The sequence below is a fragment of the Panthera leo genome, chromosome A1, assembly GCF_018350215.1.
Source record: "Panthera leo isolate Ple1 chromosome A1, P.leo_Ple1_pat1.1, whole genome shotgun sequence".
Classification (NCBI taxonomy): Eukaryota; Metazoa; Chordata; class Mammalia; order Carnivora; family Felidae; genus Panthera; species Panthera leo.
The window spans coordinates 27,203,587-27,225,658 of NC_056679.1; the positions used below are offsets into that span (position 1 = coordinate 27,203,587).

Here is a 22,072-nt window from a genome sequence, read left to right on the forward strand (position 1 = left end):
CCCGTGATGTAGCCCCGAAGACCAGCGGGCGGAATTGTTGTCCCAAGTGGGAGCCACGTGGAAACGAGCCCAAGAGCCTCTGGTCCATCGTCGGCTGCCCCAGGCTCAGTTTCTACATGTTCCCCTTCCTTTCGCAAAGCCCCTCTCTTGACACGGACAGCGTGTGGCTTTCTTGCTGACGGTTTGACATTGCCTAAACACACACACACACACACACACACACGCTTTCATTTTAATATGCACAAATAGCCAGAAAGAACCAGCGTGTCAGATCGGACACATCACGGGTGTACGTGCATTTATTTTCTTTCAGACTTTCAGCATTTATTTCCCACCGTTTTATTTTAGGCTTAAAAAAAAACAATGATCCAGCAGGGGCTGCTTCCTAAGCATTAAAAAGCCAGGAAGCAGTGCTGGCAACGGCCGTAAGGCCCGCCCCCCCCTTGCCCTTGCTCTCAGCTCCCAATGTCTGCTTTGATAAAACGCCAATTAAAGGTTTCCAGAAATCTCCAGATAACTGATTATTGCTAAGCCTTCAGAGAGAGAGTAGAGGGAGTAGTGTTTTCAGGTGTTCGCTGTTAAAAATCTCATTTGAGCAATAGCTTTTCTTCTAATGCCTCAGTGACCAAGGAGATGTCTTCCCAATTCTTCCTTTGCAAAAAAAAAAAAAAAAAAGAAGAAGAAGAAAATCATCTTTTTGTTTAGGCCTCCAGAAACAATGCCAGTCATTCAAATATGTTCTCAAGGAGGACATGTACAATAGCACTGTGGCATGTTAAAACAACGGAAAATACATCATTCACGAGTAATCATTAGTCTAACATCAGCTGGTGGCAACTTGCAAACACTGCAGGGTTTAAATTAATAGCAATACAACTAGGAAGTGAAATCATTTGTTATTCTTAAGAACCAATTTTATACATTTTATGCCTATGGAACTGCTTTCTGATCTTATTATTTAAAAAATAATGACCAAGACCCATTTATATTTTTTGCCAGCCACCGAGTTTTCTAAAATATTGGTCTCAAGCTTGTTTCAATAAGACTCATTAGAATTATATGCTCCATCTGGTTTTTTTGGTTCTCTTTCCTTGGAAGTTTTATAAAGTGCAACCCTGGATAGATCAGAGTTAACAGGATGATGTATATTTAACAGACATGCTTGCTTACTCATGTGGGGTTTTTGTTTTGTTTTGTTTCTTCTTGAAATTTGCAGTTAAAAGGTACCAAGGAATTGGTCGAGACCAACGGCCACAGCCATGAGGACACAAATGTAGGTACCACTGACCCAGTATTTGCTCTTGTTGCTTGATGTTGGTTGAATGCCCACAGGTATGTGGCACTTTATTTATGACACAAAGGAGATCAGAAGTCCTGCCCCTCGGTGGTTTATTAAGATTACTCTGAATGGTTTGGCAGTAAAGTGTGGCAGACAGGCACTGCTCTTGTTAGCTTAAGTTATCAAATGTCAGTTTTAGAGGTACTTGAGCTAATCTCTACCATAAAAATTCTCGTCTCCGTGAATTTCTTTGAGTCCTTTGTATTTTCAAAGCTATACACTAAGGACGTGTTGGGAGGGCAAATGGAATGAGACCAAACAGAGGGTAATAAGTTGTGTATTGCATGCGTATTTATTGAGTTTGCTGGTCACTGAAGATGGTAATGAAATGATTGCTCTGCCGGAAAGGTTTCAGAGCAGACCCCGTCTCTCAGAAAAGCCCTTGAAAGCGACGCCTCTCTTGTTTCTGACCCAGAACAGGAACATGGTGCATCCATCTTCTTGATACAAGAGTAATGGTGCAAGATCCCAGTTAGCACAGACTTTTTCTCTTAGGGTTCCTTGTGTATCCAGTTGCCCAAGATTAGTCCGGTGTTCTCTCTGCCTTGGAAGTTCTATAGTCTCAGGTGGAATATTATGCCATGTAGATCATTGTCTCTCCCTATGTATGATGGTTGTGCTTTTGTCTTTTTAAAAATCTCTCTAATATCTGTACGTATTTGATTATCGTCATCACAGAAAATGCTTACTAAGCAGTTCTTTTCACATAACGCAGAATCAGACATGGTAATGAATGCCTGATTAAGCTAGAGCTGGGAGAAATTATACACTTCATGTTCACTCTTGTTTTAATTATATACCGTGGAACGCCTGACATCCAAAGTACCAAAAAAATCCCTCTTTAATAACTACTGTTCCTGCAAAACGGATATTTAACGTATGACGTTTATGGAGAGTCTACTGCGTACATAGAGCTCTACTACGTGCTGGGGGGGTGGGGGTGGTTACAGAGAAAATAGAAGGCTTGCTGTCTGCCTTCCGAGAACTTGTAACTGAGTTGGGGATGAGGGAACACACGGGCGATAGACAGGATGTGAAAAGTGTGTCACAAGGGGAGGCAGCTGTGATGCGGTGTAGTTTGAAATCTGGACTTTGCTGCCTATTAACTGTGTCAACTGGGGGCAGGTCAGCACTTCTGAGTTTCATTTTCCTATTTGTAAAATGGATGGCGATGCCTACCTCAAACATGTGTCATGAAGTCGTAACGGGCTGAGGCATGTGAGACGTCACTACGATGGTCTCACGGTGGTGGACAACCGAGAACAGCTTCCCAGATCGGTGGGATTTGGGTTAGCTTTGGAGAACGGAGAGGATTGAGAAAGCAGAGGAGGAAGCCATGCATACAGAGCTCTCCACGGGCAACATTGCCACCTAAATAGTTTCTCTTCCCACTCCAGTATTTCATAAACCCCCGCCTTACCGTGGAGCCTTTTTTCCAGGGTCCTGTCCTCCTGGGACACATTGCTGCCGCATTCGCGACCAGAACCTTCACATGCTTCTCCCTCAGAGTCAGTCCCTGTGTGTCTCCTGAGGAAAGCTGCCGTCAAATCCAACAAGGCAAAGTGGCAGGTTGCCTCGATTTCCTGGTCTACAAAATGGGGATGATATTACCTGTCTTTCCTTCTTGTAAGGCTTATGGTGAGAAGCAAATGAGACAATGGATGTGGAGGCACTTTGTAATTGTGAGGTTCTGAGCAGGAGGCTGTTATGATTATAAGCTCATCTGTTGGTCGAATCAAATTGACGATGCGTGTGAAGACAGGCCTCACACAACATCTAGCCCCTCTCGTTTTGAGAAATGTCAAAAGGCATTCATTATTCAATGAAAAAAGTGGAAGGTCATCTTTGAAGTCTTTTATCCTTTCTAGAAGAAAGTTTTTAGCTTTGAAAGAGACCTCTCTAGAATCCAGGGTGTGGGCTGAAAAAGCCCACAATAGAAAAGTCGACAGAAGCAATGGCTGTTGAGAGACAAGGTTGAGGCCAAGTAGGAGGGAGGGGCAACACTGTGACCAAGGGTGGGTGAGAGGTTTGTGGAATGATGGAACCCAGCAGCACTTGCCAGTGCCCCCCTCCATGCCCCCCTTTCTCACTGGGCCAAAGGTTGGGCTAGTTTCTATAATCGCTGCCTATTCTTTTAGGGCTTTCCCAGCAGGTGGATAATCCACGGGTCTTGCTCTTTTCTGTCTGTAATGTTGTCTCCTTTGGGCAGTTCCCTACTACCTTCGCTGGGTTATGTGAATGAAAAAAAAAAAGTTATTTTGGCCACACATTAGAAGCGCTTGCACAGTATCGGGTGAAGGTAGTTTTAAATGTCTGAAATGAAGTCTCTGTCTCCTCTAAAGTTTCCATCGGCCTTGTGGTGGTAGAAGGCATCAGGCTTTCAAACTAGATTGAGAAGATTTGGGTTCATTTTGATCCCTGAATAGCCGTGTGACCAGGGCAAGTGATTTGACTTTCACCTTCCTCATCCGTAAGAGTGCTCAGGGAAACCAGGTACATAAACACTTGGCTTAGCGTATCAATTCCCTCTCTTCATCTAGCCACATAAATAGTAGTTGGTATAGAAGGCAGAATTTTGACAGGATGAATTTTGTATTGTTGTTTTTGTTGTTTATTATTTTTTTTAAATCTACATCCAAATTAGTTAGCATATAGTGCAACAATGATTTCAGGAATAGATTCTTTAATGCCCCTTACCCATTTAGCCCATCCCCCCTCCCACAACCCCTCCAGTAACCCTCTGTTTGTTCTCCATATTTAAGAGTCTCTTCTGTTTTGTCCCCCTCCCTGTTTTTATATTATTTTTGTTTCCCTTCCCTTATGTTCCTCTGTTTTGTCTCTTAAAGTCCTCATGTGAGTGAAGTTATATGATATTTGTCTTTCTCTGGCTAATTTCACTTAGCATAATACCCTCTAGTTCCATCCACATAGTTGCAAATGGCAAAATTTCATTCTTTTTGATTGCCAAGTAATACTCCATTGTGTGTGTATGTGTGTGTGTGTGTGTGTGTGTGTATACACACCACATCTTCTTTATCCATTCATCCATCAGTGGACATTTGGGCTCTTTCCATACTTTGGCTGTTGTTGATAGCACTGCTATCAACATTGGGGTGCATGTGTTCCTCCGAAACAGCACACCTGTATCCCTTGGATAAATGCCTAGTAGTGCAGTTGCTGGGTCATAGGGTAGTTCTATTTTTAGTTTTTTGAGGAACCTCCATAATGTTTTCCAGAGTGGCTGCACCAGCTTGCATTCCCACCAACAATGCAAAAGAGATCCTCTTTCTCTGCATCCTCGCCGACATCTGTTGTTGCCTGAGTTGTTAATGTGAGCCATTCTGACAGGTGTGAGGTGGTATCTCATTGTGGTTTTGATTTGTATTTCCCTGATGATGAGTGATGTTGAGCATTTTTTCATGTGTCGTTTGGCCATCTAGATGTCTTCTTTGGAGAAGTGTCTATTCATGTCTTTTGCCCATTCACTGGATTATTTGCTTTTGGGGTGTTGAGTTTGATAAGTTCTTTATAGATTTTGGATACTAACCCTTTATCTGATATGTTGTTTGCAAATATCTTCTCCCATTCTGTCAGTTGCCTTTTAGTTTTCCTGATTGCTTCCTTCACTGAGCAGAAGCTTTTTATTTTGATGAGGTCCCAGTAAGTTCATTTTTGCTTTTGTTTTCCTTGCCTCCGGAGACGTGTTGAGTAAGAAGTTGCTGCGGCCAAGATCAAAGAGGTTTTTGCCTTCTTTCTCCTCGAAAATTTTGATGGCTTTCTGTCTTACATTTAGGTCTTTCAACCATTTTGAGTTTATTTTTGTGTATGATGTAAGAAAGTGGTCCAAGTTCATTCTTCTGCATGTTGCTGTCCAGTTTTCCCAGCACCACTTGCTGAAGAGACTGTCTTTATTCCATTGGATAGTCTTTCCGGCTTTGTCAAAGATGAGTTGGCCATATGTTTGTGGGTCCATTTATGAGTTCTCTATTCTGTTCCATTGACCTGAGTGTCTGTTCTTGTGCCAATGACAAGATGAATTTTAATGCAGATCATGAGGTTTAAAGCCTCTGGCACAGAGGTTATTGACTAAGACATATAGATTTTTTTTCTCTATAATTAGTCACATGGGCAGGAATTTTACATATTATTTATTAATAATAATTATACAGGACTGGTGCAGGCTTAGCTGGATATTCTTATGAGAGTTGACAGTTGCTTTTTAAAAACAATATATTTTATTATAAAAGAAGTAGTCTGTATGAAACTGGAAAATCATAGAAAAAAAATACAGAGGTGAAGAAAAATAACTTAACATCTCATTACTCAGAGATAACCACTATTAATATTTTATTTTAGTTTTTTCCAGTCATGTGCATATATATGACCAGAGGGGAAAAGTCATAAATAAATATTATCATATTGCCTTCAGTTTTGTACATTTTTGATTTCTCATTATATCGTAAGTATTTTTCTTGTCACCAAATGTTCCTCAAAGACATGATTCTTAATGGCTGTGTAATGCAGATAGGAAATAATTGAACCACAGACCTATGTGTTCGGCATTTAACTTCCCATTTTTTTACTATTATAAATAATGCTGTAATTAACATGCCCATAAATCTTGTTCTGCCTCTTTCATATTTGTTTCTGGGGGATACTGTATATTAATAGGCATGTCATGGAGTCTGGCAGGGAGTTTCAGACTTGCAGAATTGTTTAGCATTTAGAATGTCGTGTGGCAGATGGACACTTATGGTAGCCATTAGTGGTCCTGAAGGGACTCATAACAAATAGGTCTCGTCTTGCAATTTACTAACCCTCTTGCCTTAGTCCCGAGCGTTGTCCAGCTTATGGGATGTTAACCACACTTAGATTTGACCTGTTACTATTCCTTTTCTACTGTTTTTATGTTTTATTGAGCCAACAACAGTCTCTGACCAACACTTTGTCTGCTATTCCCGAGGTCCCCAAACTGACCTACCCTGGTCCCCATCTGAAGACCTGCGAGCTTGTGCTCAGGAGGAAAGTTTTCTGAGATCCAATTTAAACCCATTAGAGCCAGAACCTGAGATCACCGGCAAAGGTCTTGCTCTTCAAGAGTACTGATTTTAAATAGACTTTTCCTTGTGTTTGGAACTGGATATGTTAATGACGGCTGGGCAGTCCAACCTTCTAAGTGTACTCAAGTTTAAAACTAGCCTTTATTATGGTTCATTTAGAGATTTCAGTTATTCTAGGCCCCAGTTTTCTTTCCTAAAAGGCAAACCATAAGTTTTCCTTTTATCTCTGTCTCTGAGCTATCTCCTAATCCCTAGAACTTCTGAATACCTAGCCTGGTCCCTGGTAATTAATGCATAACAGATACCAAAATCTAAAAGAAAAAGAAAAATCTGCCCTTATCTTGCATCATTTTTGATGACCTTCCTCCCAGAGCTATCCCCACCTGTGATCCTTACGTGTGGATGTTTGGTGAGAAAATGGAAGAAAATGGAGGGGAAGGGAGAGGGTGAGAGAAATGTAGGAATAGGGGCATCTAGGTGGCTTAGTCGATGAGGCATCCAACTTCTGCTCAGGTCATTATCTCGTGGTTGCTGAGTTCGAGCCCGGCGTGGGGCTCTATGGTGACGGCTTGGAGCCTGGAGCCTGCTTCAGATTCTGTATGTGTCTCTCTGTCTCTGCCTCCCCCCCACTCATGCTCTCTGTCTCTCTCTCTCAAAAAGAAACAAACATTCACAAAAAGAATGCAATTAAAATTATTTAAAAAAAGAAGAAATGTAGGAATAAGTAGGAGAAATCAAGTAAAGTGGCAGCTGAAGCCTGAAGCGTATAAACAATTTTGTCTAAAAGTTTCCCATTAATTTCCACTCCTCCCGTCCTCGTTTCTGCCATACGAAAGCCGCGACACCCCCGTCTTCTGGCTGCACAACCCAGGCTCACACACTGGGGTCGGAGAAATCATTTGCAACCTGTAAAGAGGCTTAATTCATGATGCTGGAGGTTGCCGCCGTGAAGTACAACACCCTTCCCAGCCGACAATAAAACAAAAACACAAAAGAGAGAAACACTTTGCGGTTTTTCGCGCTGCCTCTGTAAGGAAGTAAATCCTCAGAGTTGTCTTTAAATCTGTCAGAGTAAAGACGTTGGGAGTGTATAGAAGAGATGCTGTGTGAAGAACATTGTTCAAGTTGAGCACACCGCAGCAGAAAGCCATTGTTAACCGTGTATTTTAATGACATCTACGGCTGAAGCCCCACAAGTGCTGGGTCCGTCCTCTGCCCAGGTTCGGGACGTGGCTTTCATCCTTGAGGCAGGCGAGCCCAAGAGAGAAGAATATACACTGGTGTATTCGATAAGGCAGGAAAGAAAAAGAAAAGCCCTGCAGGAAAGGCTCAGATTCTTAAAAGGTAAAGACACGAACTCAGTCCCGTCCTTTCCCCCCTATACAACCTGCCGCCTGCTCTCGGGGGTCCCCAACCTGGAACCGGAAGGGGAGTAGACAAGACAGAAAGGACTCACTCTTCCCACACCCCATTCCACAGACTCTGTGAGGGCAACCAGAGCCCCTGACCTGGCGAGCCGGCGCCTGGCGGGACTGGGTACGAGACTGCGGACGGACATCACAGTTCCTGCAGCCCTGGAGATCTCTTCTTCTCACTATTTCCCGCCACCCTCAGCCTGTACAGAGTCCCCAGTCTGTCCTGCCATCCCCTTTTCACTCAGTTAATGAAGTCATCATTGTGGGGGAGGCAGCAGAGTATAGGGCTTTGGAATAGATCCGGGCACCAGGCGGCCTGGCTTCCATCTTGGTGCAGCCCCTTCCTGTCCAGGAGACCTTGAGTGTCTTCCACCTACATTTTTTTTCCACTCCGGAAACGAAAGTAATAATCACACCTGCCTCATTAGGGTTGTTGTGAGCATTGCTTGACGGTGTTGACATCATCGGCACGCGTTAGGCGTCGTTATTACCCCGGCCTTCCACGTGCCAGGTGCCGCACTGGGTTCCGGAGACCCGTCAGTGAGGCGTGTAGACGTGGTTTAGCCCAGGTGAGCTCAGCCCCTGTCATTGTGCCCTGCGCTTATCAAAACTTGCTTGTCCTGTGTTTCGTTCCATCAGGGCTTATTCTCTGCCATCAAGTTAATATCACAGTGGGCATAATGGGCTTGAGGTAATTGACTTGCATGTTTCCAGCAACTCTCTGGAAATGAGACCTTTACCGTAAGGACTGGCTCCATGGAGAGGAGAATCTGACAGGAATGAGATATATGATATGTAGGTACGTAGGGAGCATGAGGGCCCCTAGAAAGCTCAACTGGAAAACCGATAGCCACTTTGTCTTCCCCTGGGGAGAGACGGACCCACGTCTCCGGGTGACTGAGGTCACCCTCGCTCCGTAGATGTTTGAAATCAAGAAGGTGGACTTGTCATGACTAAAATTTCCTTTCTGTAATATATTACTGTCCTCACATACCAAATGCTGACATCCAGAACTCGGCCTTTTCCTCAAATTATAGCTCCTGTAGCATTACTGCTTTTCTCTTGCTGATGCTTCCTTCCCCATCCTCTACCTCTGCTTCCCTCTCCACACCCTTCTGCCCCCATACAACTGCCTTACCACGTTTTCTGCTGTGAGTTAACCACGTGTCCTGCCGTTGCCATAAAATCCATAACTCCGTCTAAAAAAACCCACATTGGGGCACCCGTGTGGCTCAGTCAGTTGAGCATCCAACCTCAGCTTAGGTCATGATCTCACAGTCCGTGAGTTCGAGCCCCACACTGGGCTCTCTGCTGTTGACCCGGAGCCCGCTTCAGATCTTCTGTCCCCCTCTTTCTCTTCCCCTTCCCGGCTCACACTCTCTGTCTCAAAAATAAATAAACATTAAATAATAATAATAATAATAATAATAATAATAATAAAACCCACACACATCCCAACCCTGCACCCTTGAGAGGGACTGAGGCCTGGAAGAGGCTCTGTACCACACCCACTTTCCAGCCCGTGCAGAGCCCACAGGAAGGACGAGACATCAAAAACAGGCAGAGGCTGGCTTCATGGTCAGTGCTTGTTTCCAGTAAACACGTGAGAAGCTTTCTTAACAAGCTCCTCGCTGCCAGCCAATGATGTGTTTCCCCATGGTGGAGCTGGGGACTACGTGGTCTGTCCTTTTTGTCAAGACAAGAGTTGGTAGTAGCTGCTTGGCCATGCGTTGGGTTTAGAGGAATGGAAACACCTTCTTTGCCCAGGCCAGGTTAGAGAAGTATAGGTAAAGGAGACATAAGTTTCAGCTCTATGTAAAATGGCCTCACATGGACAGGGGGACCGGTATAGCTAAAACAAAGATCTGAAACAAAACAAGTTTTCTAGTTTGGAGACCAGTTGTACGTAAAACCTTGGCTTGCGAGTAACTTATTCTGCGAGTGTTCTGCAAGACGAGCAAACATCTCTCATAAATTTTAACTTGATAAACAAACGATGTCTCGCAGTATGAATAGTACGTGTGGCCGAACGCCCCAGATCACCACTGAGCCAACGGTTCTTGAAATTCGCTTTGATAAACGAGTGCTCTGGATTACAAGCATGCTTGCAGAAGACATGACGCTCACCCACCAAGGTTTTGCTGTGCTTTCCCCTAAAGGTTGAATGATCCTACCCGATGTAGAAGCAAAAACAGTTGCTCGAAATGGAAGACTGGTGATGTATGGATCCCATAGGCCTATGTATGAATGCTCGTATCTTAAAAGCACCATTTTGTCCTTGTGAAAAATTTAGAAAATGCCGAAAACTGTAAAGAAAGAAAAAAAAAACACTTCCACTCCTTCATGTTTCCCCATCTTTGTCTATGTGCACGTGCATACATTTTTAGCACACTTGTAGCATATCACGTACCGCCTACACTTTTCCCCTTATAAGCCATTAGCCTTTCCCCCATGTTAAGTATTTTCTTAATGTGACTTTTGATGGCCACCTACTACTTCATGCCACAGATGTGCTCTAGTTTATTTAATCCATTCCTACCGTGGGACTTCAATTTTTTTTTTTTTTTTTTGCTGTCACAGACAGTATGCAGTGAATCTTCTTTAACCGTGTGTTAGTTAATCCATCTACCGTTTAAGGACTTTTTAAATGTGGAAGACTTCCATGTGGTTGGGATTTAGGGATGGCATGAGAGCCACTGATTCTTTAAAAATGTTGGCGCTCAAAGCCTACATGGTAAGTGATGAGATACACAGCCAACAATAATGTGTGGTCGTTACCATAGAGAGAGGAGACTGAGTTCTTCAACAGGAGAGGGAAAACAACTGCAAGGGTATTTGCATTCTAAAGAGAAAGGCAAACTGTGTGCTTCATGAACAATTTAGAAGAACAATACCGAGACACGTCATGTGGGGTTCTGGGCTGTGAACGGGAGATCAGACGTCTCGGTGGGCTAAGGACTTATATAGAGCCTGTTCTCTGTGTGGACCCCAGATCCAGACTCACAGAACCAAGCTGCCCGCACCCAAATGAGGCTTGTCCACCCTCCGGAGGAAATACATAAGATCGAGAAGAGTGATCAATTAACAAAATGGGTTCGAATCCCAAAAGGAGAAAGAAGTTTTTATTCCTAATATGGCCCAGAAGACACATGTACGCCCCAAACCAGCAATAAGAGATGCATGCAGAAGCATACAGACATGACTTGAGTACAAGCAACATCATTTTAAAGTCAAATAAACCCAGAGGGCTTAATCACAGTTCTCTTGCCTCCCACGAGATACAGCTTCACACTACCTGATACGCCGATCGGAAGTGAGTAGGAAGAAAGTTTGGGAACATTTGTGAGAAAAGCCACCTAGAATGAAGGCGGACAGAAGCAGAAGCTTGCTGTAGTGCCTCCCGAAGATAGTAGGGGAGAGTGTCGGGAGCCTCCTGGACTCATACAGCTTTGGTTCCTGCTGACACAGCACCTGTTTTAGTGATCTGAAAACAGCAAGGAACAGGGATTCACCAGTGGGTAAAGGTGCCTTCTGAGTTCCATGTCAACCGTGGAGCCACCAGGCTTCCCAGACTGTTGTTGTGAGAATATTAAAGGTCTTCCACGATTGCCGCACCCCTAATTTGTGCCGATCGCACAGGAGACCAGGACGGGGAGAGGGTGAAACGTAGCAGCCGGGGCGGGGGCCAGCGGTGGTCCCCATCTGCCACGTGCTCTTCCCGGGACTGCTCCGCTCAGCCGGCCCTCGCTCTGCCGGGGGGCGCTGTGTAGTTCCACACACACTGCTCATCTCCAGACCTCATCCATCACGTTGCCACATAACTCACTGGACTGTGGCATTTCTTCGAGAAAGTGTGTAGGAAGATGACACAGAAGAAAAGTAGGTGGAGAGCTGGGAAGAAGAAAAAGGGGAAGAGGGGCGGGAAAGACTACGACAGGAAGTTTCCCTGTTCCATCGCCTTCTGCTGCCCGCCAGCACCTCGAAATCACGCCTGGCAGGTGGGAGAGCGGTGCCTCTCGCCGTCCCCCACACCCGTGCCAGCTCTGATGGTGAGCTTTGCTACACAAAGGTGTGTTTGCGGCTGCGCGAATCTACACGCTTCGTGAAAACTGTATCCAAAATATAAGGTTCTTGAATTTGAAGCAGCAAGCTCGGATGTTAATCTGCCAATAAAATATCGGGGGGCTTCCTGGGGGTAACTACGAAGACTATACTTGGAAAGAAATGCGTCCAGACTATCCACAATCAAGTGAAGCGTGGTCTTGTCTTTCAGCCTCAAAACTCTGCCCAGCTCTGGTGAAAACACTCTCTCCGTTCCCTCCCTCTCTCCCTAGGGCTTGACCGGTGGGAATCCACTGGGTTGTGAGTTCACTGCCCACCAAGTGCGGCTCACCTCCCCTTTCCCAGCCTCCCCCGAGGGACACCCAGCCCAGCGGCTCTCTTGAGACGTCCAGTTTACGGCCACCTGTAACTGAGCATTGCCAAACCTCCATGCAGGTTGCAAACCTCACACTTTTGGCTTTCAGTGTAACTTAAGGTATGACAAAATTTCAGAATTTCAGCAAGCTGAACCTCAGTGTGAACTTCCTCCCACCCGGGTAGGAGCCCAGGTCGAACTGGGAGGAGAGCTGGTGCGCAAAGGAGGGGCCTTCGTGGGTTATGTTCGTTATAGAGAGACTGTGGGACTTTTCCTGCAGAAATGGTGAGTAGTTCTGAGCTGTGCCGGTGTCAGAACCACAGAGGTCTTTGCCTGTCACCCCCACCCCGGGCAGCAGTCTGCTCGTAAACCTGCACAGTCACCTGGAGACTTGCGGGAAGCGCCTTGCCAGGTATATGGAAACCGTTCTCCAGAAACCCTGCAGATTCCCCTGAAAAGACTCACCAGCCTTGGAACACTTAATAGTTGTGTGTGTGGTTTTTTTTTCTTTCACATTTCTTCCTATTTGATTTTTTTTTTCCAAGAAAATCCTATAAGCCTCGGGCTTCCCAGCCCTGAAATTGCCCTTGTAGGGGAGATTTGTGACTGTGATGTTCAGCATCACCGTCATTTTTATTGTTATGTCAGCTTCCCCATGAGTTTGCAGAGTGCCTTTGTTTGTCTGGACAGTTTCCAGACTGTTCAGTGTATACTGATGAGCTACTTTTTACCTGCCTTGCAAATTCCATCTGTTTCCAAGCCCAGCTCAATTCCCCTTTCTTGGGGCCTTATCCCAGGCTCAGCCCAAATCAGTTACCATCTTCTCCATATTCCCACAGTATTTATCTGCATTCCAAACATTCCGAACAACCCAGTTACCATAGGCCTACCGCCTCAATGCAGGCATATGTGCCTTCATGGCAGGTAATATGTATATGCCTTACAGAACCTGTCCCAGTGATGAGCCCACGTAGGTGAATACGTTTGTAACATTTAAAATACTTACTGACCGACGATGTAATTGACAGAATTTCTAGCAGCCTGGGACAGCTCTGTGAATCTGCCTGGCCTGGTGAGGTGAAAGGTACACACACTTCTTTGTGTATATTATAGGCAAGTGACCTTGAAGGTGAACGTGCTCCATTCTGGTTCACTTGAAGACGTGTACAGAAGTCTTGTAGACTGTGCAAGTTAGAATGGAGGTGATACAGGGACCACCCCACCTCACCTTTATTTTATGCGTGTTCATTTGGCATATGCCTTCTTACTTAATTGGCGTGTATCTGTGAGTCTTCCATTCTCGAAGGCAGTATTTCTCAAACTTTATCAAGCGGCAGAATCTAATGGAGAGCTTCTTAAAAGTCCAGATTGCTGGACTCCAGCCCAGAGTTTCGGATTGGGTAAATCTGGGCTGGGTCCCACAGATCTGCATTTCCAACAAACTCCCACATGATGCTGACTACACTTTGTGTAACTGCCAGCTGCTTTCCACCCTAGTCCAGGTTAGGGGCTGCTCTGGGCCCCCACAACACCCAAGGCCAACCCTTGTCATGGCTTCTGTCACACTGTGTTTTAATATATTTGTTATGCCTCTCATCCCCTGGACACATAGGAACTACTATGATTCATCTGTGGCTCTTGTCTAGCACAAAGCCTACCGTATGGTAGACGCTCAAAAAATACTTGATGAACGTTAAGAGGGGTAGAGGCCCAAGAAAGAACTTCTCTGCCATTCAGCCCCCGAAAGAAAATACTACCTAATTTGTAACTGCCAGACTGGAGTTCGTAAGAAATCACATCCTTTCGGAGAGTACGCAAAAGACCGCGGACTCACAGCTTAGCCGGGTCCATCCACATCCAGGTGCGGGCCAGTGCAGGGGTGTAGGCACAGTACTGCGTGGGGAGCATATGCCACCGCAGCCCAGTCACTGCCCTCAAGGAGCACATGACCCACTGAGGAGACCACATACAGCAAAGAGGGGAAATCACTAAAGACTGGCTCTCGGCAAGGAAGAGGACTTGGGGCAGGATGAGGGATTTGAACAAAGTGGAGAAGTTGTGACTCCGTGAGAGGTGACTCAGACAGCAGCACAGACTAATAGCTCCAGAGTCTGAGTGTCGGGGGCCCAGTCCCGGAGCCACTGCTTTCCGGGTGTGTGAACTCAGGAAGCTACTCCCCTTCTCTGGGCCTCAGTTTTTCCATCTGTAAACAGGGATGTAATAGTACAAACACCTGGCACCTACCAAGCGTTCAGTAAGTATCATGACCATTGCTCGTATGATTCTTTTATTCAGAGAACTTCGTATGCCAGATCCACTGCGCATCAGCCCTCCAGCCACTTAGTTCTCGGAATATTTCTCGCGTCGCACATGCGAGAACACAGAGGAGACAACTGGACTCTGGTGTGTTGGAGAGGGGAGACAATTGAGTGTTTACTGAGATAGTGTGCCTGGCCAGCCTTGTGAAGTTCATTTTACGTGAATAATAATGAAATGTCTTTCTCATTTATCAGATTGCATCCCATCTATTCTCATGACCTAATTTACCACCATAAAGGTCAAAAAACTCTGAATTTTAATATTATCATTAGTAACGTAAACTCAGCAGGTGAAAATTATGATAGTGGGTGCTTTGTAGCGGAGAAAAATAAGAAATGTCATACTGAGAAATGGACTGGGAAAATAACATGCCAGGAGCACCATAATACAATTAATCTTTACCAGCAATAGAGTCAGTATCATACAAGATAAATCAAACCAACTAATTCTGGATGCACATACATACATTTAAAAGTAGTTCGCTTTAGTTTCTTCTGTTTGCTCCTCCGTTTTTATTGGTTAAGGAGATTTTTCATGTCAGTATGTTTGCAAGGCTATGAAGGGTATGTACTTGCATAGGCAGAGCGGCGTGGGGGACATTTTTTACACACTGAAGAGAAACACACAACTGTGTTTGAGGCCAAGTGTGTTTGGGAACACCTACAAATGGCATATAGCAAAACTAAAAATAAAATACTACAGCTTACACTTTAAATAATGAACGGAGTTATTAGACTACAAAGGAATGTTTTCCCACCTTTAGCTCATTGGTATTTAATATGACTGTCACAAGACTATGCCAAAAGAAAGCCACTCATTTGCCAGCTTGAGACCACGGTCTGAGCATGGTGTGAACTGTCATAGCCGTAATTAAGTTATGATCCAGGCAGCAGTGACGCTCTTACTATTTAATGGGAAACATTACAAAACTGAAATTAGTCTTTCCTGTCAAAGTCTCCGTTCTCTTATTAAAAGTACATGTGGGAGAATCCCTATTTTTCAAATAAGAGCCAGATATGTATACATGTGTGTGTATATATACGTATACGTGTGTGTATATTATGTTCTAGAGAGAGAGGGGGGAAGGTTATATATGAGATATAAAAGGTAAATATCTGAATGTTAATAATGCTTACGGCTGGGTAGGCAAATTTGAGTTAATTTCTATTTTCTTTTTATATTTTATAACTTTTCCCCACTGAAAAGATGTATATATCAAATTTGTATTAAAAAAAAACAAGAGAAGTTATTAACTAAGAATTAAAGCAAACTGGAGAACTGTCTTAAGTTTGGGAAAGGAAAGGAGAAGAACAAGGTTATAAGCTTATCATGGTCTCCAGAAGAGTGAATATTTAAATTCAAAATATATCGAAGGCATTAATAATAGATGCAAACGAAAAATTCACTTTTTACCTTCTTCAATCCAAAATAGTGAAGAAATGATTTTACTTTAAAATGATGCTACAGCAAATGCATTTAGAAACTGAAAGAATGCAAAATAGCCAAAGCGACTGCACTGGCTTTTTCACTGTCCCCTGCAATATATTCCTCAAAGTCTTCTTGTAAATCACCCACCCCAGGCCAAGCGTCCCGACCAGACCCTATGACGACCGGTTAGTTTGACCTATGATTACGCTCTCTCTGTGTGGTAACAGATTGATCAGATTGATTTAATTCACAACTTATTACTGAGAGTCCACTCGTTACTCTTTCAAAAGATACTGGTTGCAGGTACGCTGTGTACAAGGGACTGTTCCAGGTGCCGAGGACGTTGTTCCTGTGTCGCGAAAGGATTAAAGGTAGAGCAGTCTCTCTGAGTCTGGGCAACTCGCGATGGTGACAGGGAGCCTTGGTAATACTTCTGCTGGGACAGCAGGTGTGCGCTGGGACTGTGCAGGAGGGAGAGAGACGCAAGGTGGGCTGGAAAGTCATTCCCAGCCAACCGCTCTCCTGAGCTCATGCGCCATATTTCCAGCTGCCTTTCCGAGGCCTCACATCCGGTATTTCTAAATTATTGGAGCCTGTACTTCTCATTCTTTGTGCCCTCTGATTCTAGTATCGTTATTCTGCTAGTCATCCGGACTTCACTTATTTAACTCTTTTTTAACTCTCCTCTTTCCTCTGTTTCACACACGGAAGCTGTCCATTCTCCCTTTAGAATGGCTTCTGTGTCCCCTCGTCCAAAGAAAGTCTGTCACCACCTAACGACAGCAGGCAGCCGGGCCCCATCCCTGCTAACGCTGCTCCTTGGCCAAGCCCCTGCTGGCCTTCTGCCTTGCTCCGCTTTGCTTTCATGACTATGCAAGAGCCAGTCTGGCTCCGAACGGGCAAGGCCTGTAGGCAGCGCTCAGAAGAGGATTTGATCCTAGTGTTCAACGGGCATTTTTCAGTTGACGAGGATTGTAACAGGTGCCAGGAGGGCGTTCGAGAGAGGCAGCCTCGCACAGTAATTAGGACTCTGGAGTGAGACAGCATTGATTCGAATATGACATCTGCTGCTTCCTAGTTGTGTGATCTTAGGCAAGTCATTAGCCTCTGTATGCCTCACTTTCCTCGTCTGTAAAAGGGGAATGCGGTAATACCTCATAGGGCTGTTATAAGGATTAAATGAGTTCACATTAGTAAAGTTCTTATAATACTGGCTGCATGTAGTAAACACTCTATAGTATTTATTAAATAAATATAACCAGGAATGACAAGACAAGATGGCTACCAGGAGAAATACTGTATCTGGATAGCTCTGGCACCTAAACCACACGGAGCTTTCACCTGTCCTTCTTGAAAGGGTCCACTTAACAGCCTGCAACCAGTTCTCACCTATCTTAATCTTTGCAATTGGAAATCTTAGAAAACGCAGTTCCTGGAGCCTCTGAGGACATAATGCATGCCCTCTGGGTCCAACAATGGAACCCCAAGGAGATGGGACATCTTGGCACGTCACAGGGGGATGCACTGCGAGGCAGCTAACCGCAGGAGCCCTGCATGTCTGCTTCCACATGGTCTCTCTGAGGCTCCCCTCATGCAGACCCTGATCATCAGGCTTCTGAGGAAGGGGCACAGGTCAGTGAGTGCCCATGACCCTTGGGGTTGACGGCACCAAGCTTCAGCAAGTGGGAAGATTAGCAAGGACTTGCGACTTCCTACCCACAGAAAAATTCCCCAGATCCCGCTCACTCTTGGGGACCGAGGCAGTCTTTCTTTCCTTTGAACCATAAGAAAACTTGAAGCTTCCTCAGGTACTCCTTCTCATCCGTCCTTTCCTCATCCATGTGTTTCTTCACTGCTTTTCTCCCTCTGCTTCCTCTTTCCTTTCTAAACGAAATCCAGGATAAGTACATGTTGTCTGTACTGACTTGGCTGCCTTATTCTGAAGGGAAGTTCCAAGTCAGGGAAAAGGACACAGAGCAGGCATGGGATTCTGGTGCAAGAGGACGCTGCAGAGATTGTGTGCTTCAAATCCCACTTTTTACGAACAAATAATGAAACAAGGGCACACAGCAAGTCAGTAGCAATTAGAACCAGTCTTCTGTGTCCAGATCCATTTTTTCCACTCTCCCAGACCATTATTTAAGGGCCATTCCCTCATTTGTCAGCCACTGGGCACCTGCTCCGTGATAGCCACTGGCCCATCAAGAAAAGTGTGAAAGGCGCCTCCATTCTCTTTCCTCCCCTGACCACAGTTATAATCTTCTGAGGAATAGCTTGACAGTTATTCGAGACTGTCTTGTCACTTGATGGATTGCCGTCGGTACTTAGAAAAAAAACGTGAGTAAAGGATATTGAGGTAGCTGATTAGCATCTTGACTGTGGTCTCCAGGGCCCCTCGATTCACAAGGTGTGATGTTTAATGGTAGGGCTTAGGAGCAAACAGCAAAACAAGGCCCCGGAACAAGGAAAATAGGGAAGGAATGCGAGCCTTATGGTGCGGTGCCGGCAGATGGGAGGTGACGTGGTGAATCTTTGCCCTGCTGATCTTGACGACTGTCCCACTCACCTTGTACTAGTGGCTATAGAGCCCACCAGCCCTCGGAGTGCCACAGGGGAGTCACACGGTGAAGGTCTCGCTACTCAGTGTGTGGGGAGGGATGTCACTCATTATGGTATTCAGTGAAGTAGTCAGCTCTTACTGGCTGTGCTGTACCATTTTGTCATCTATATGTGACTGGCTCCTTTGTATTTCTTTTTAAATTATCAGGATAGTGGGATAGTAAGACAACCTCAAACATTTAGAAAATAGAAAATATGCACAGTTTGAATGCCCCCACAGTCACCACTTTTGCCTACGTGTTTTCATATAATGGCAGTCAAGGTCTTATACAGAATTCTTGCACGGATTCGGTACCCCAAGTATGCGTTATACACCTGTTCTGTATCCAGTCAGTCCTGAGAATAATAAAAGTGAAGACCGATGATAGAAATGATGCCACAGTATATATTTCTTGACGTTTACAGTTCAAAAGCACTGTCTCACATAGGACATTTGGCTTTCACAGCAACTTTGGGTCCTTATCCATGTTTTACATAAGAGAAAGCTAAGTTGAGCCTAAAGTTAACATACATAATGGTGACAGATTGAGAACACAGTTTCCATCAGCCACGCTGCCTCACTTGCTTGGAAATGGTGACTGCCCTAAAGGCGTTGATGATTTTGCTGAAAAAACAAAGTCAGATGAGTCAGTTCTATCAAAATGTATAAATGATCAACTGCCACATAAGTGACATAGAAAATGTGCAGCGATAAGGAAAACTTGCAAACAGCCTGGAAGAAAGGCCTCTGAGAGATAAGGGACTTGTACTATGTGTAAAATGTAAGCAGGAAGTGATGAAGAAAAGGGAGGAGGCTTTCGAAGGCTTTCGAAGAACATATCTGGACATAATATATACAGAAGATAGGCTATTTTTGGTGGGATTGAACCGGAAATGCCAGCTCTGATCTGACATCTTCCCATAGGGCATCAGAAAGCATCCACGTTTTAAACTGGAGAGTGACAAAGTGAACGTGGCATTTTAGATAACTGGTCTGGTAACCTCATGTAAGATAGATTGGAAAAGGAAGAGACCAGAGGAGGAGACAAAGTAGGAGGTTCTCGCGGTAGTCAAAGAGCTGATAGCAGAGTGCCAATAATAGAGACGGGAAGGGGCCAGGAGAGACATTGCACAGAGAGCTGATAGAATTCGGATCTAGAGAGGTCTTAGAAGCACTTAGGGGACAGGAGAGAAAAAAATCAAAATAAGATAAATATTCCAAGCCCCTGCAGGTGGAAGAATGTTGGTCCTACTAATAGATATGGAAAAGTTAGAAGAGGCTGCAGCCTGACAGGTGAGATGGATTGGATTTTGGAGAATTTTGGAAGACCCACATCAGGCAGGACCTGAGCTCAGACTTTTTTTTTTTTTTTAATGAGGACATTTGCTTAAATAAAGCTTTACACAGAAGTCCTGTGTTCGAAAACAGAAGAAAGCAGTAAAAGAGTGGGAATTCTAGAGGTCTGCTCTTGGAACCTTCCACATCACCTCTGTAGAGCCGATAGGACTCCCTCGAGCATTATTCAGAGATGACTACTTCGCCCAGCACCCTCATTTGTAGACAATTGATCTGAGGCTTGTAGAGGTTAAGTAACTTGCCCAAAGTCAACCAGTTGTTAGTGGAAGAGTCCAGGCTAAAACTCTAGTATGTGGTGCGTTTTGTGCCACCTCATGGCCACCCTCACGCTGGATTCAAGCTGGGTAGTGGCAGATTCAAGCAGACAAGCCCAGTGGTCAGCCAGTGAAAAGAATAGAAGTTAAAGAGCTCAGTGTGATGACCGTTGAACCCAGGAGAATGAAAGCCCTCTGGTAAAAGGGAATAGAGAAGAGAAAGTGGTGACGGAACTCTGGCAGTTCCCAAAGTTAGAGTATAAGAGGAACAAAGTAACGCCCTTCTCCATGTGTAATGGGCCAGCAGAGGGAATTTAAAAACCAGTGAAAACTAAACAAACTTTAGGAGGAAAAAGACCAGGACCTTTTCTGTAACAGGAGCAAGTGTGACAGATGTCAGCGATGTCAGACATCACATGGTAAGAGACAGAAAAACAGTCACTGAGAATCTTTCAAAGGACAGTTTCATGGGCTGATGGATGAGAGAGTGGAGATTTCACGTGGGAAGGCAGTAGACATAGTGGGTGTATACCACATATTCAAGCAGCTTTGTAATAGCAAAGAAATAGCAGCAAAGTTAAGGATTAAGGTCACGAGAATAATGAAATGCAAGGGATAACAAAAGGAGTCTATGAAGCTGGAGAAGCCATGTTCTTGGTTCTTAGGGGTTTGGTGGATGGAGGGGAACGAAAACAAAACAACAGGGACACTTCTAGATCAGCAAATTAGTGAGAAAGAGCTTTTCTACGTGGATCAATTCCTTTGGTCATTTCTCAAAGTGATTGACAAGGATTCTTAGAGGAGAAATTTCTGCCTTCAAGCAGCTGACTCTTAAAAAGTCTTTGAAAAAGTCCATGGTATCTAGTTTCCAGTTATTGAAAACCTCTTCTTCCAGCTCTTTAATGATTCCTTCTAAGTGTCACAGAAATTAGAGTTAAAAGGTGGGCTGAGAAAAGATTTGTTAGGTAATCGTGTCCATTCTCTTGCCAAGTGCAGAATTGTTACCCATTGGGCATTTTGTAGACTGGAGTGCTTTTTACTGTGTCAAGTGAATGGTGTTTCCACCACTTGCCTTGGAATACTATTTCATAATCCTATTGATCTCACCGCGAAGAGACTTGTGATCCCCATCCTCATGTTCTTTCCTACTTACACTTGATATACCATTAACAGTTTGTCCTTAGTAACCTTCTCGTAATCCTGTCTCCTCTTATCCACATCTAGTCTGCAGTCTTCAGGCATCTGAAACCCCGTCTCCCTAACATCTAGTAGACACATAATTCTTCAGGGCTTGTCACGTCATCAGGGTAGAGGATTTCGATGCGATAAAAGATAAAGCGTCTTCATCATTTTACGTTTCTAATGATGAAACTTTTCTATTCTGAGAAGGTCCCTTCCATTTTCTAGAGATGTGGGCTGAGAGGGAATAATAAAAGCAGTGATATTTTTAAGAAAGGGGCAAAGCCTTTCTAACTTGCGATCTAATGTCCCAGTAAAAAAAAGTGTCCCTGATTACTTAATAGCTATGTTGGAACATCCTCAGTGGAGAACATGAAATTCATAGGCGGAGTCATAGATTTCAACTACGTTTCTTCCAGGGTTAGAGATGAAGCATACACTGGTTATGGCCTCTGATACCCTTGAAATCATATTCTTGAAATGTACTCTTTTTTTGACTATTTTTTATTTACTATCTATTTACTAATAGTGTTTACTATTATGGCTGATTTGTGCCTAATGTGATGGGTTGTTCTCAGAAAAGGTCTTGGCAAGCCCTCTTTTGAGGACTTTGGGCCACCAAGCAGCCATCCCAGGCTTCACCAGATTTATCCTCATGGATCCAACAACCTGATCATTGCCCCACAGAGGCACCCAGATGGAAGCT

General features: G+C 44.4%; 1 protein-coding gene across 2 annotated transcripts in view; it reads left to right on the top strand.

Annotated features, from left to right (window-relative positions):
- ENOX1 (ecto-NOX disulfide-thiol exchanger 1) overlaps positions 1-22,072 on the top strand; it is a 271,832-nt gene that overhangs the window by 211,557 nt on the left and 38,203 nt on the right. The window contains exon 13 of one of the 2 annotated variants that reach the window (XM_042924563.1): positions 1,217-1,273. The exons of the other annotated variant lie outside the window; for it this stretch is intronic. Within the exon in view, the coding sequence (XP_042780497.1) occupies positions 1,217-1,273 (57 nt within the window). The remainder of the gene's footprint in view (positions 1-1,216; positions 1,274-22,072) is intronic. 2 annotated transcript variants of the gene reach the window in all.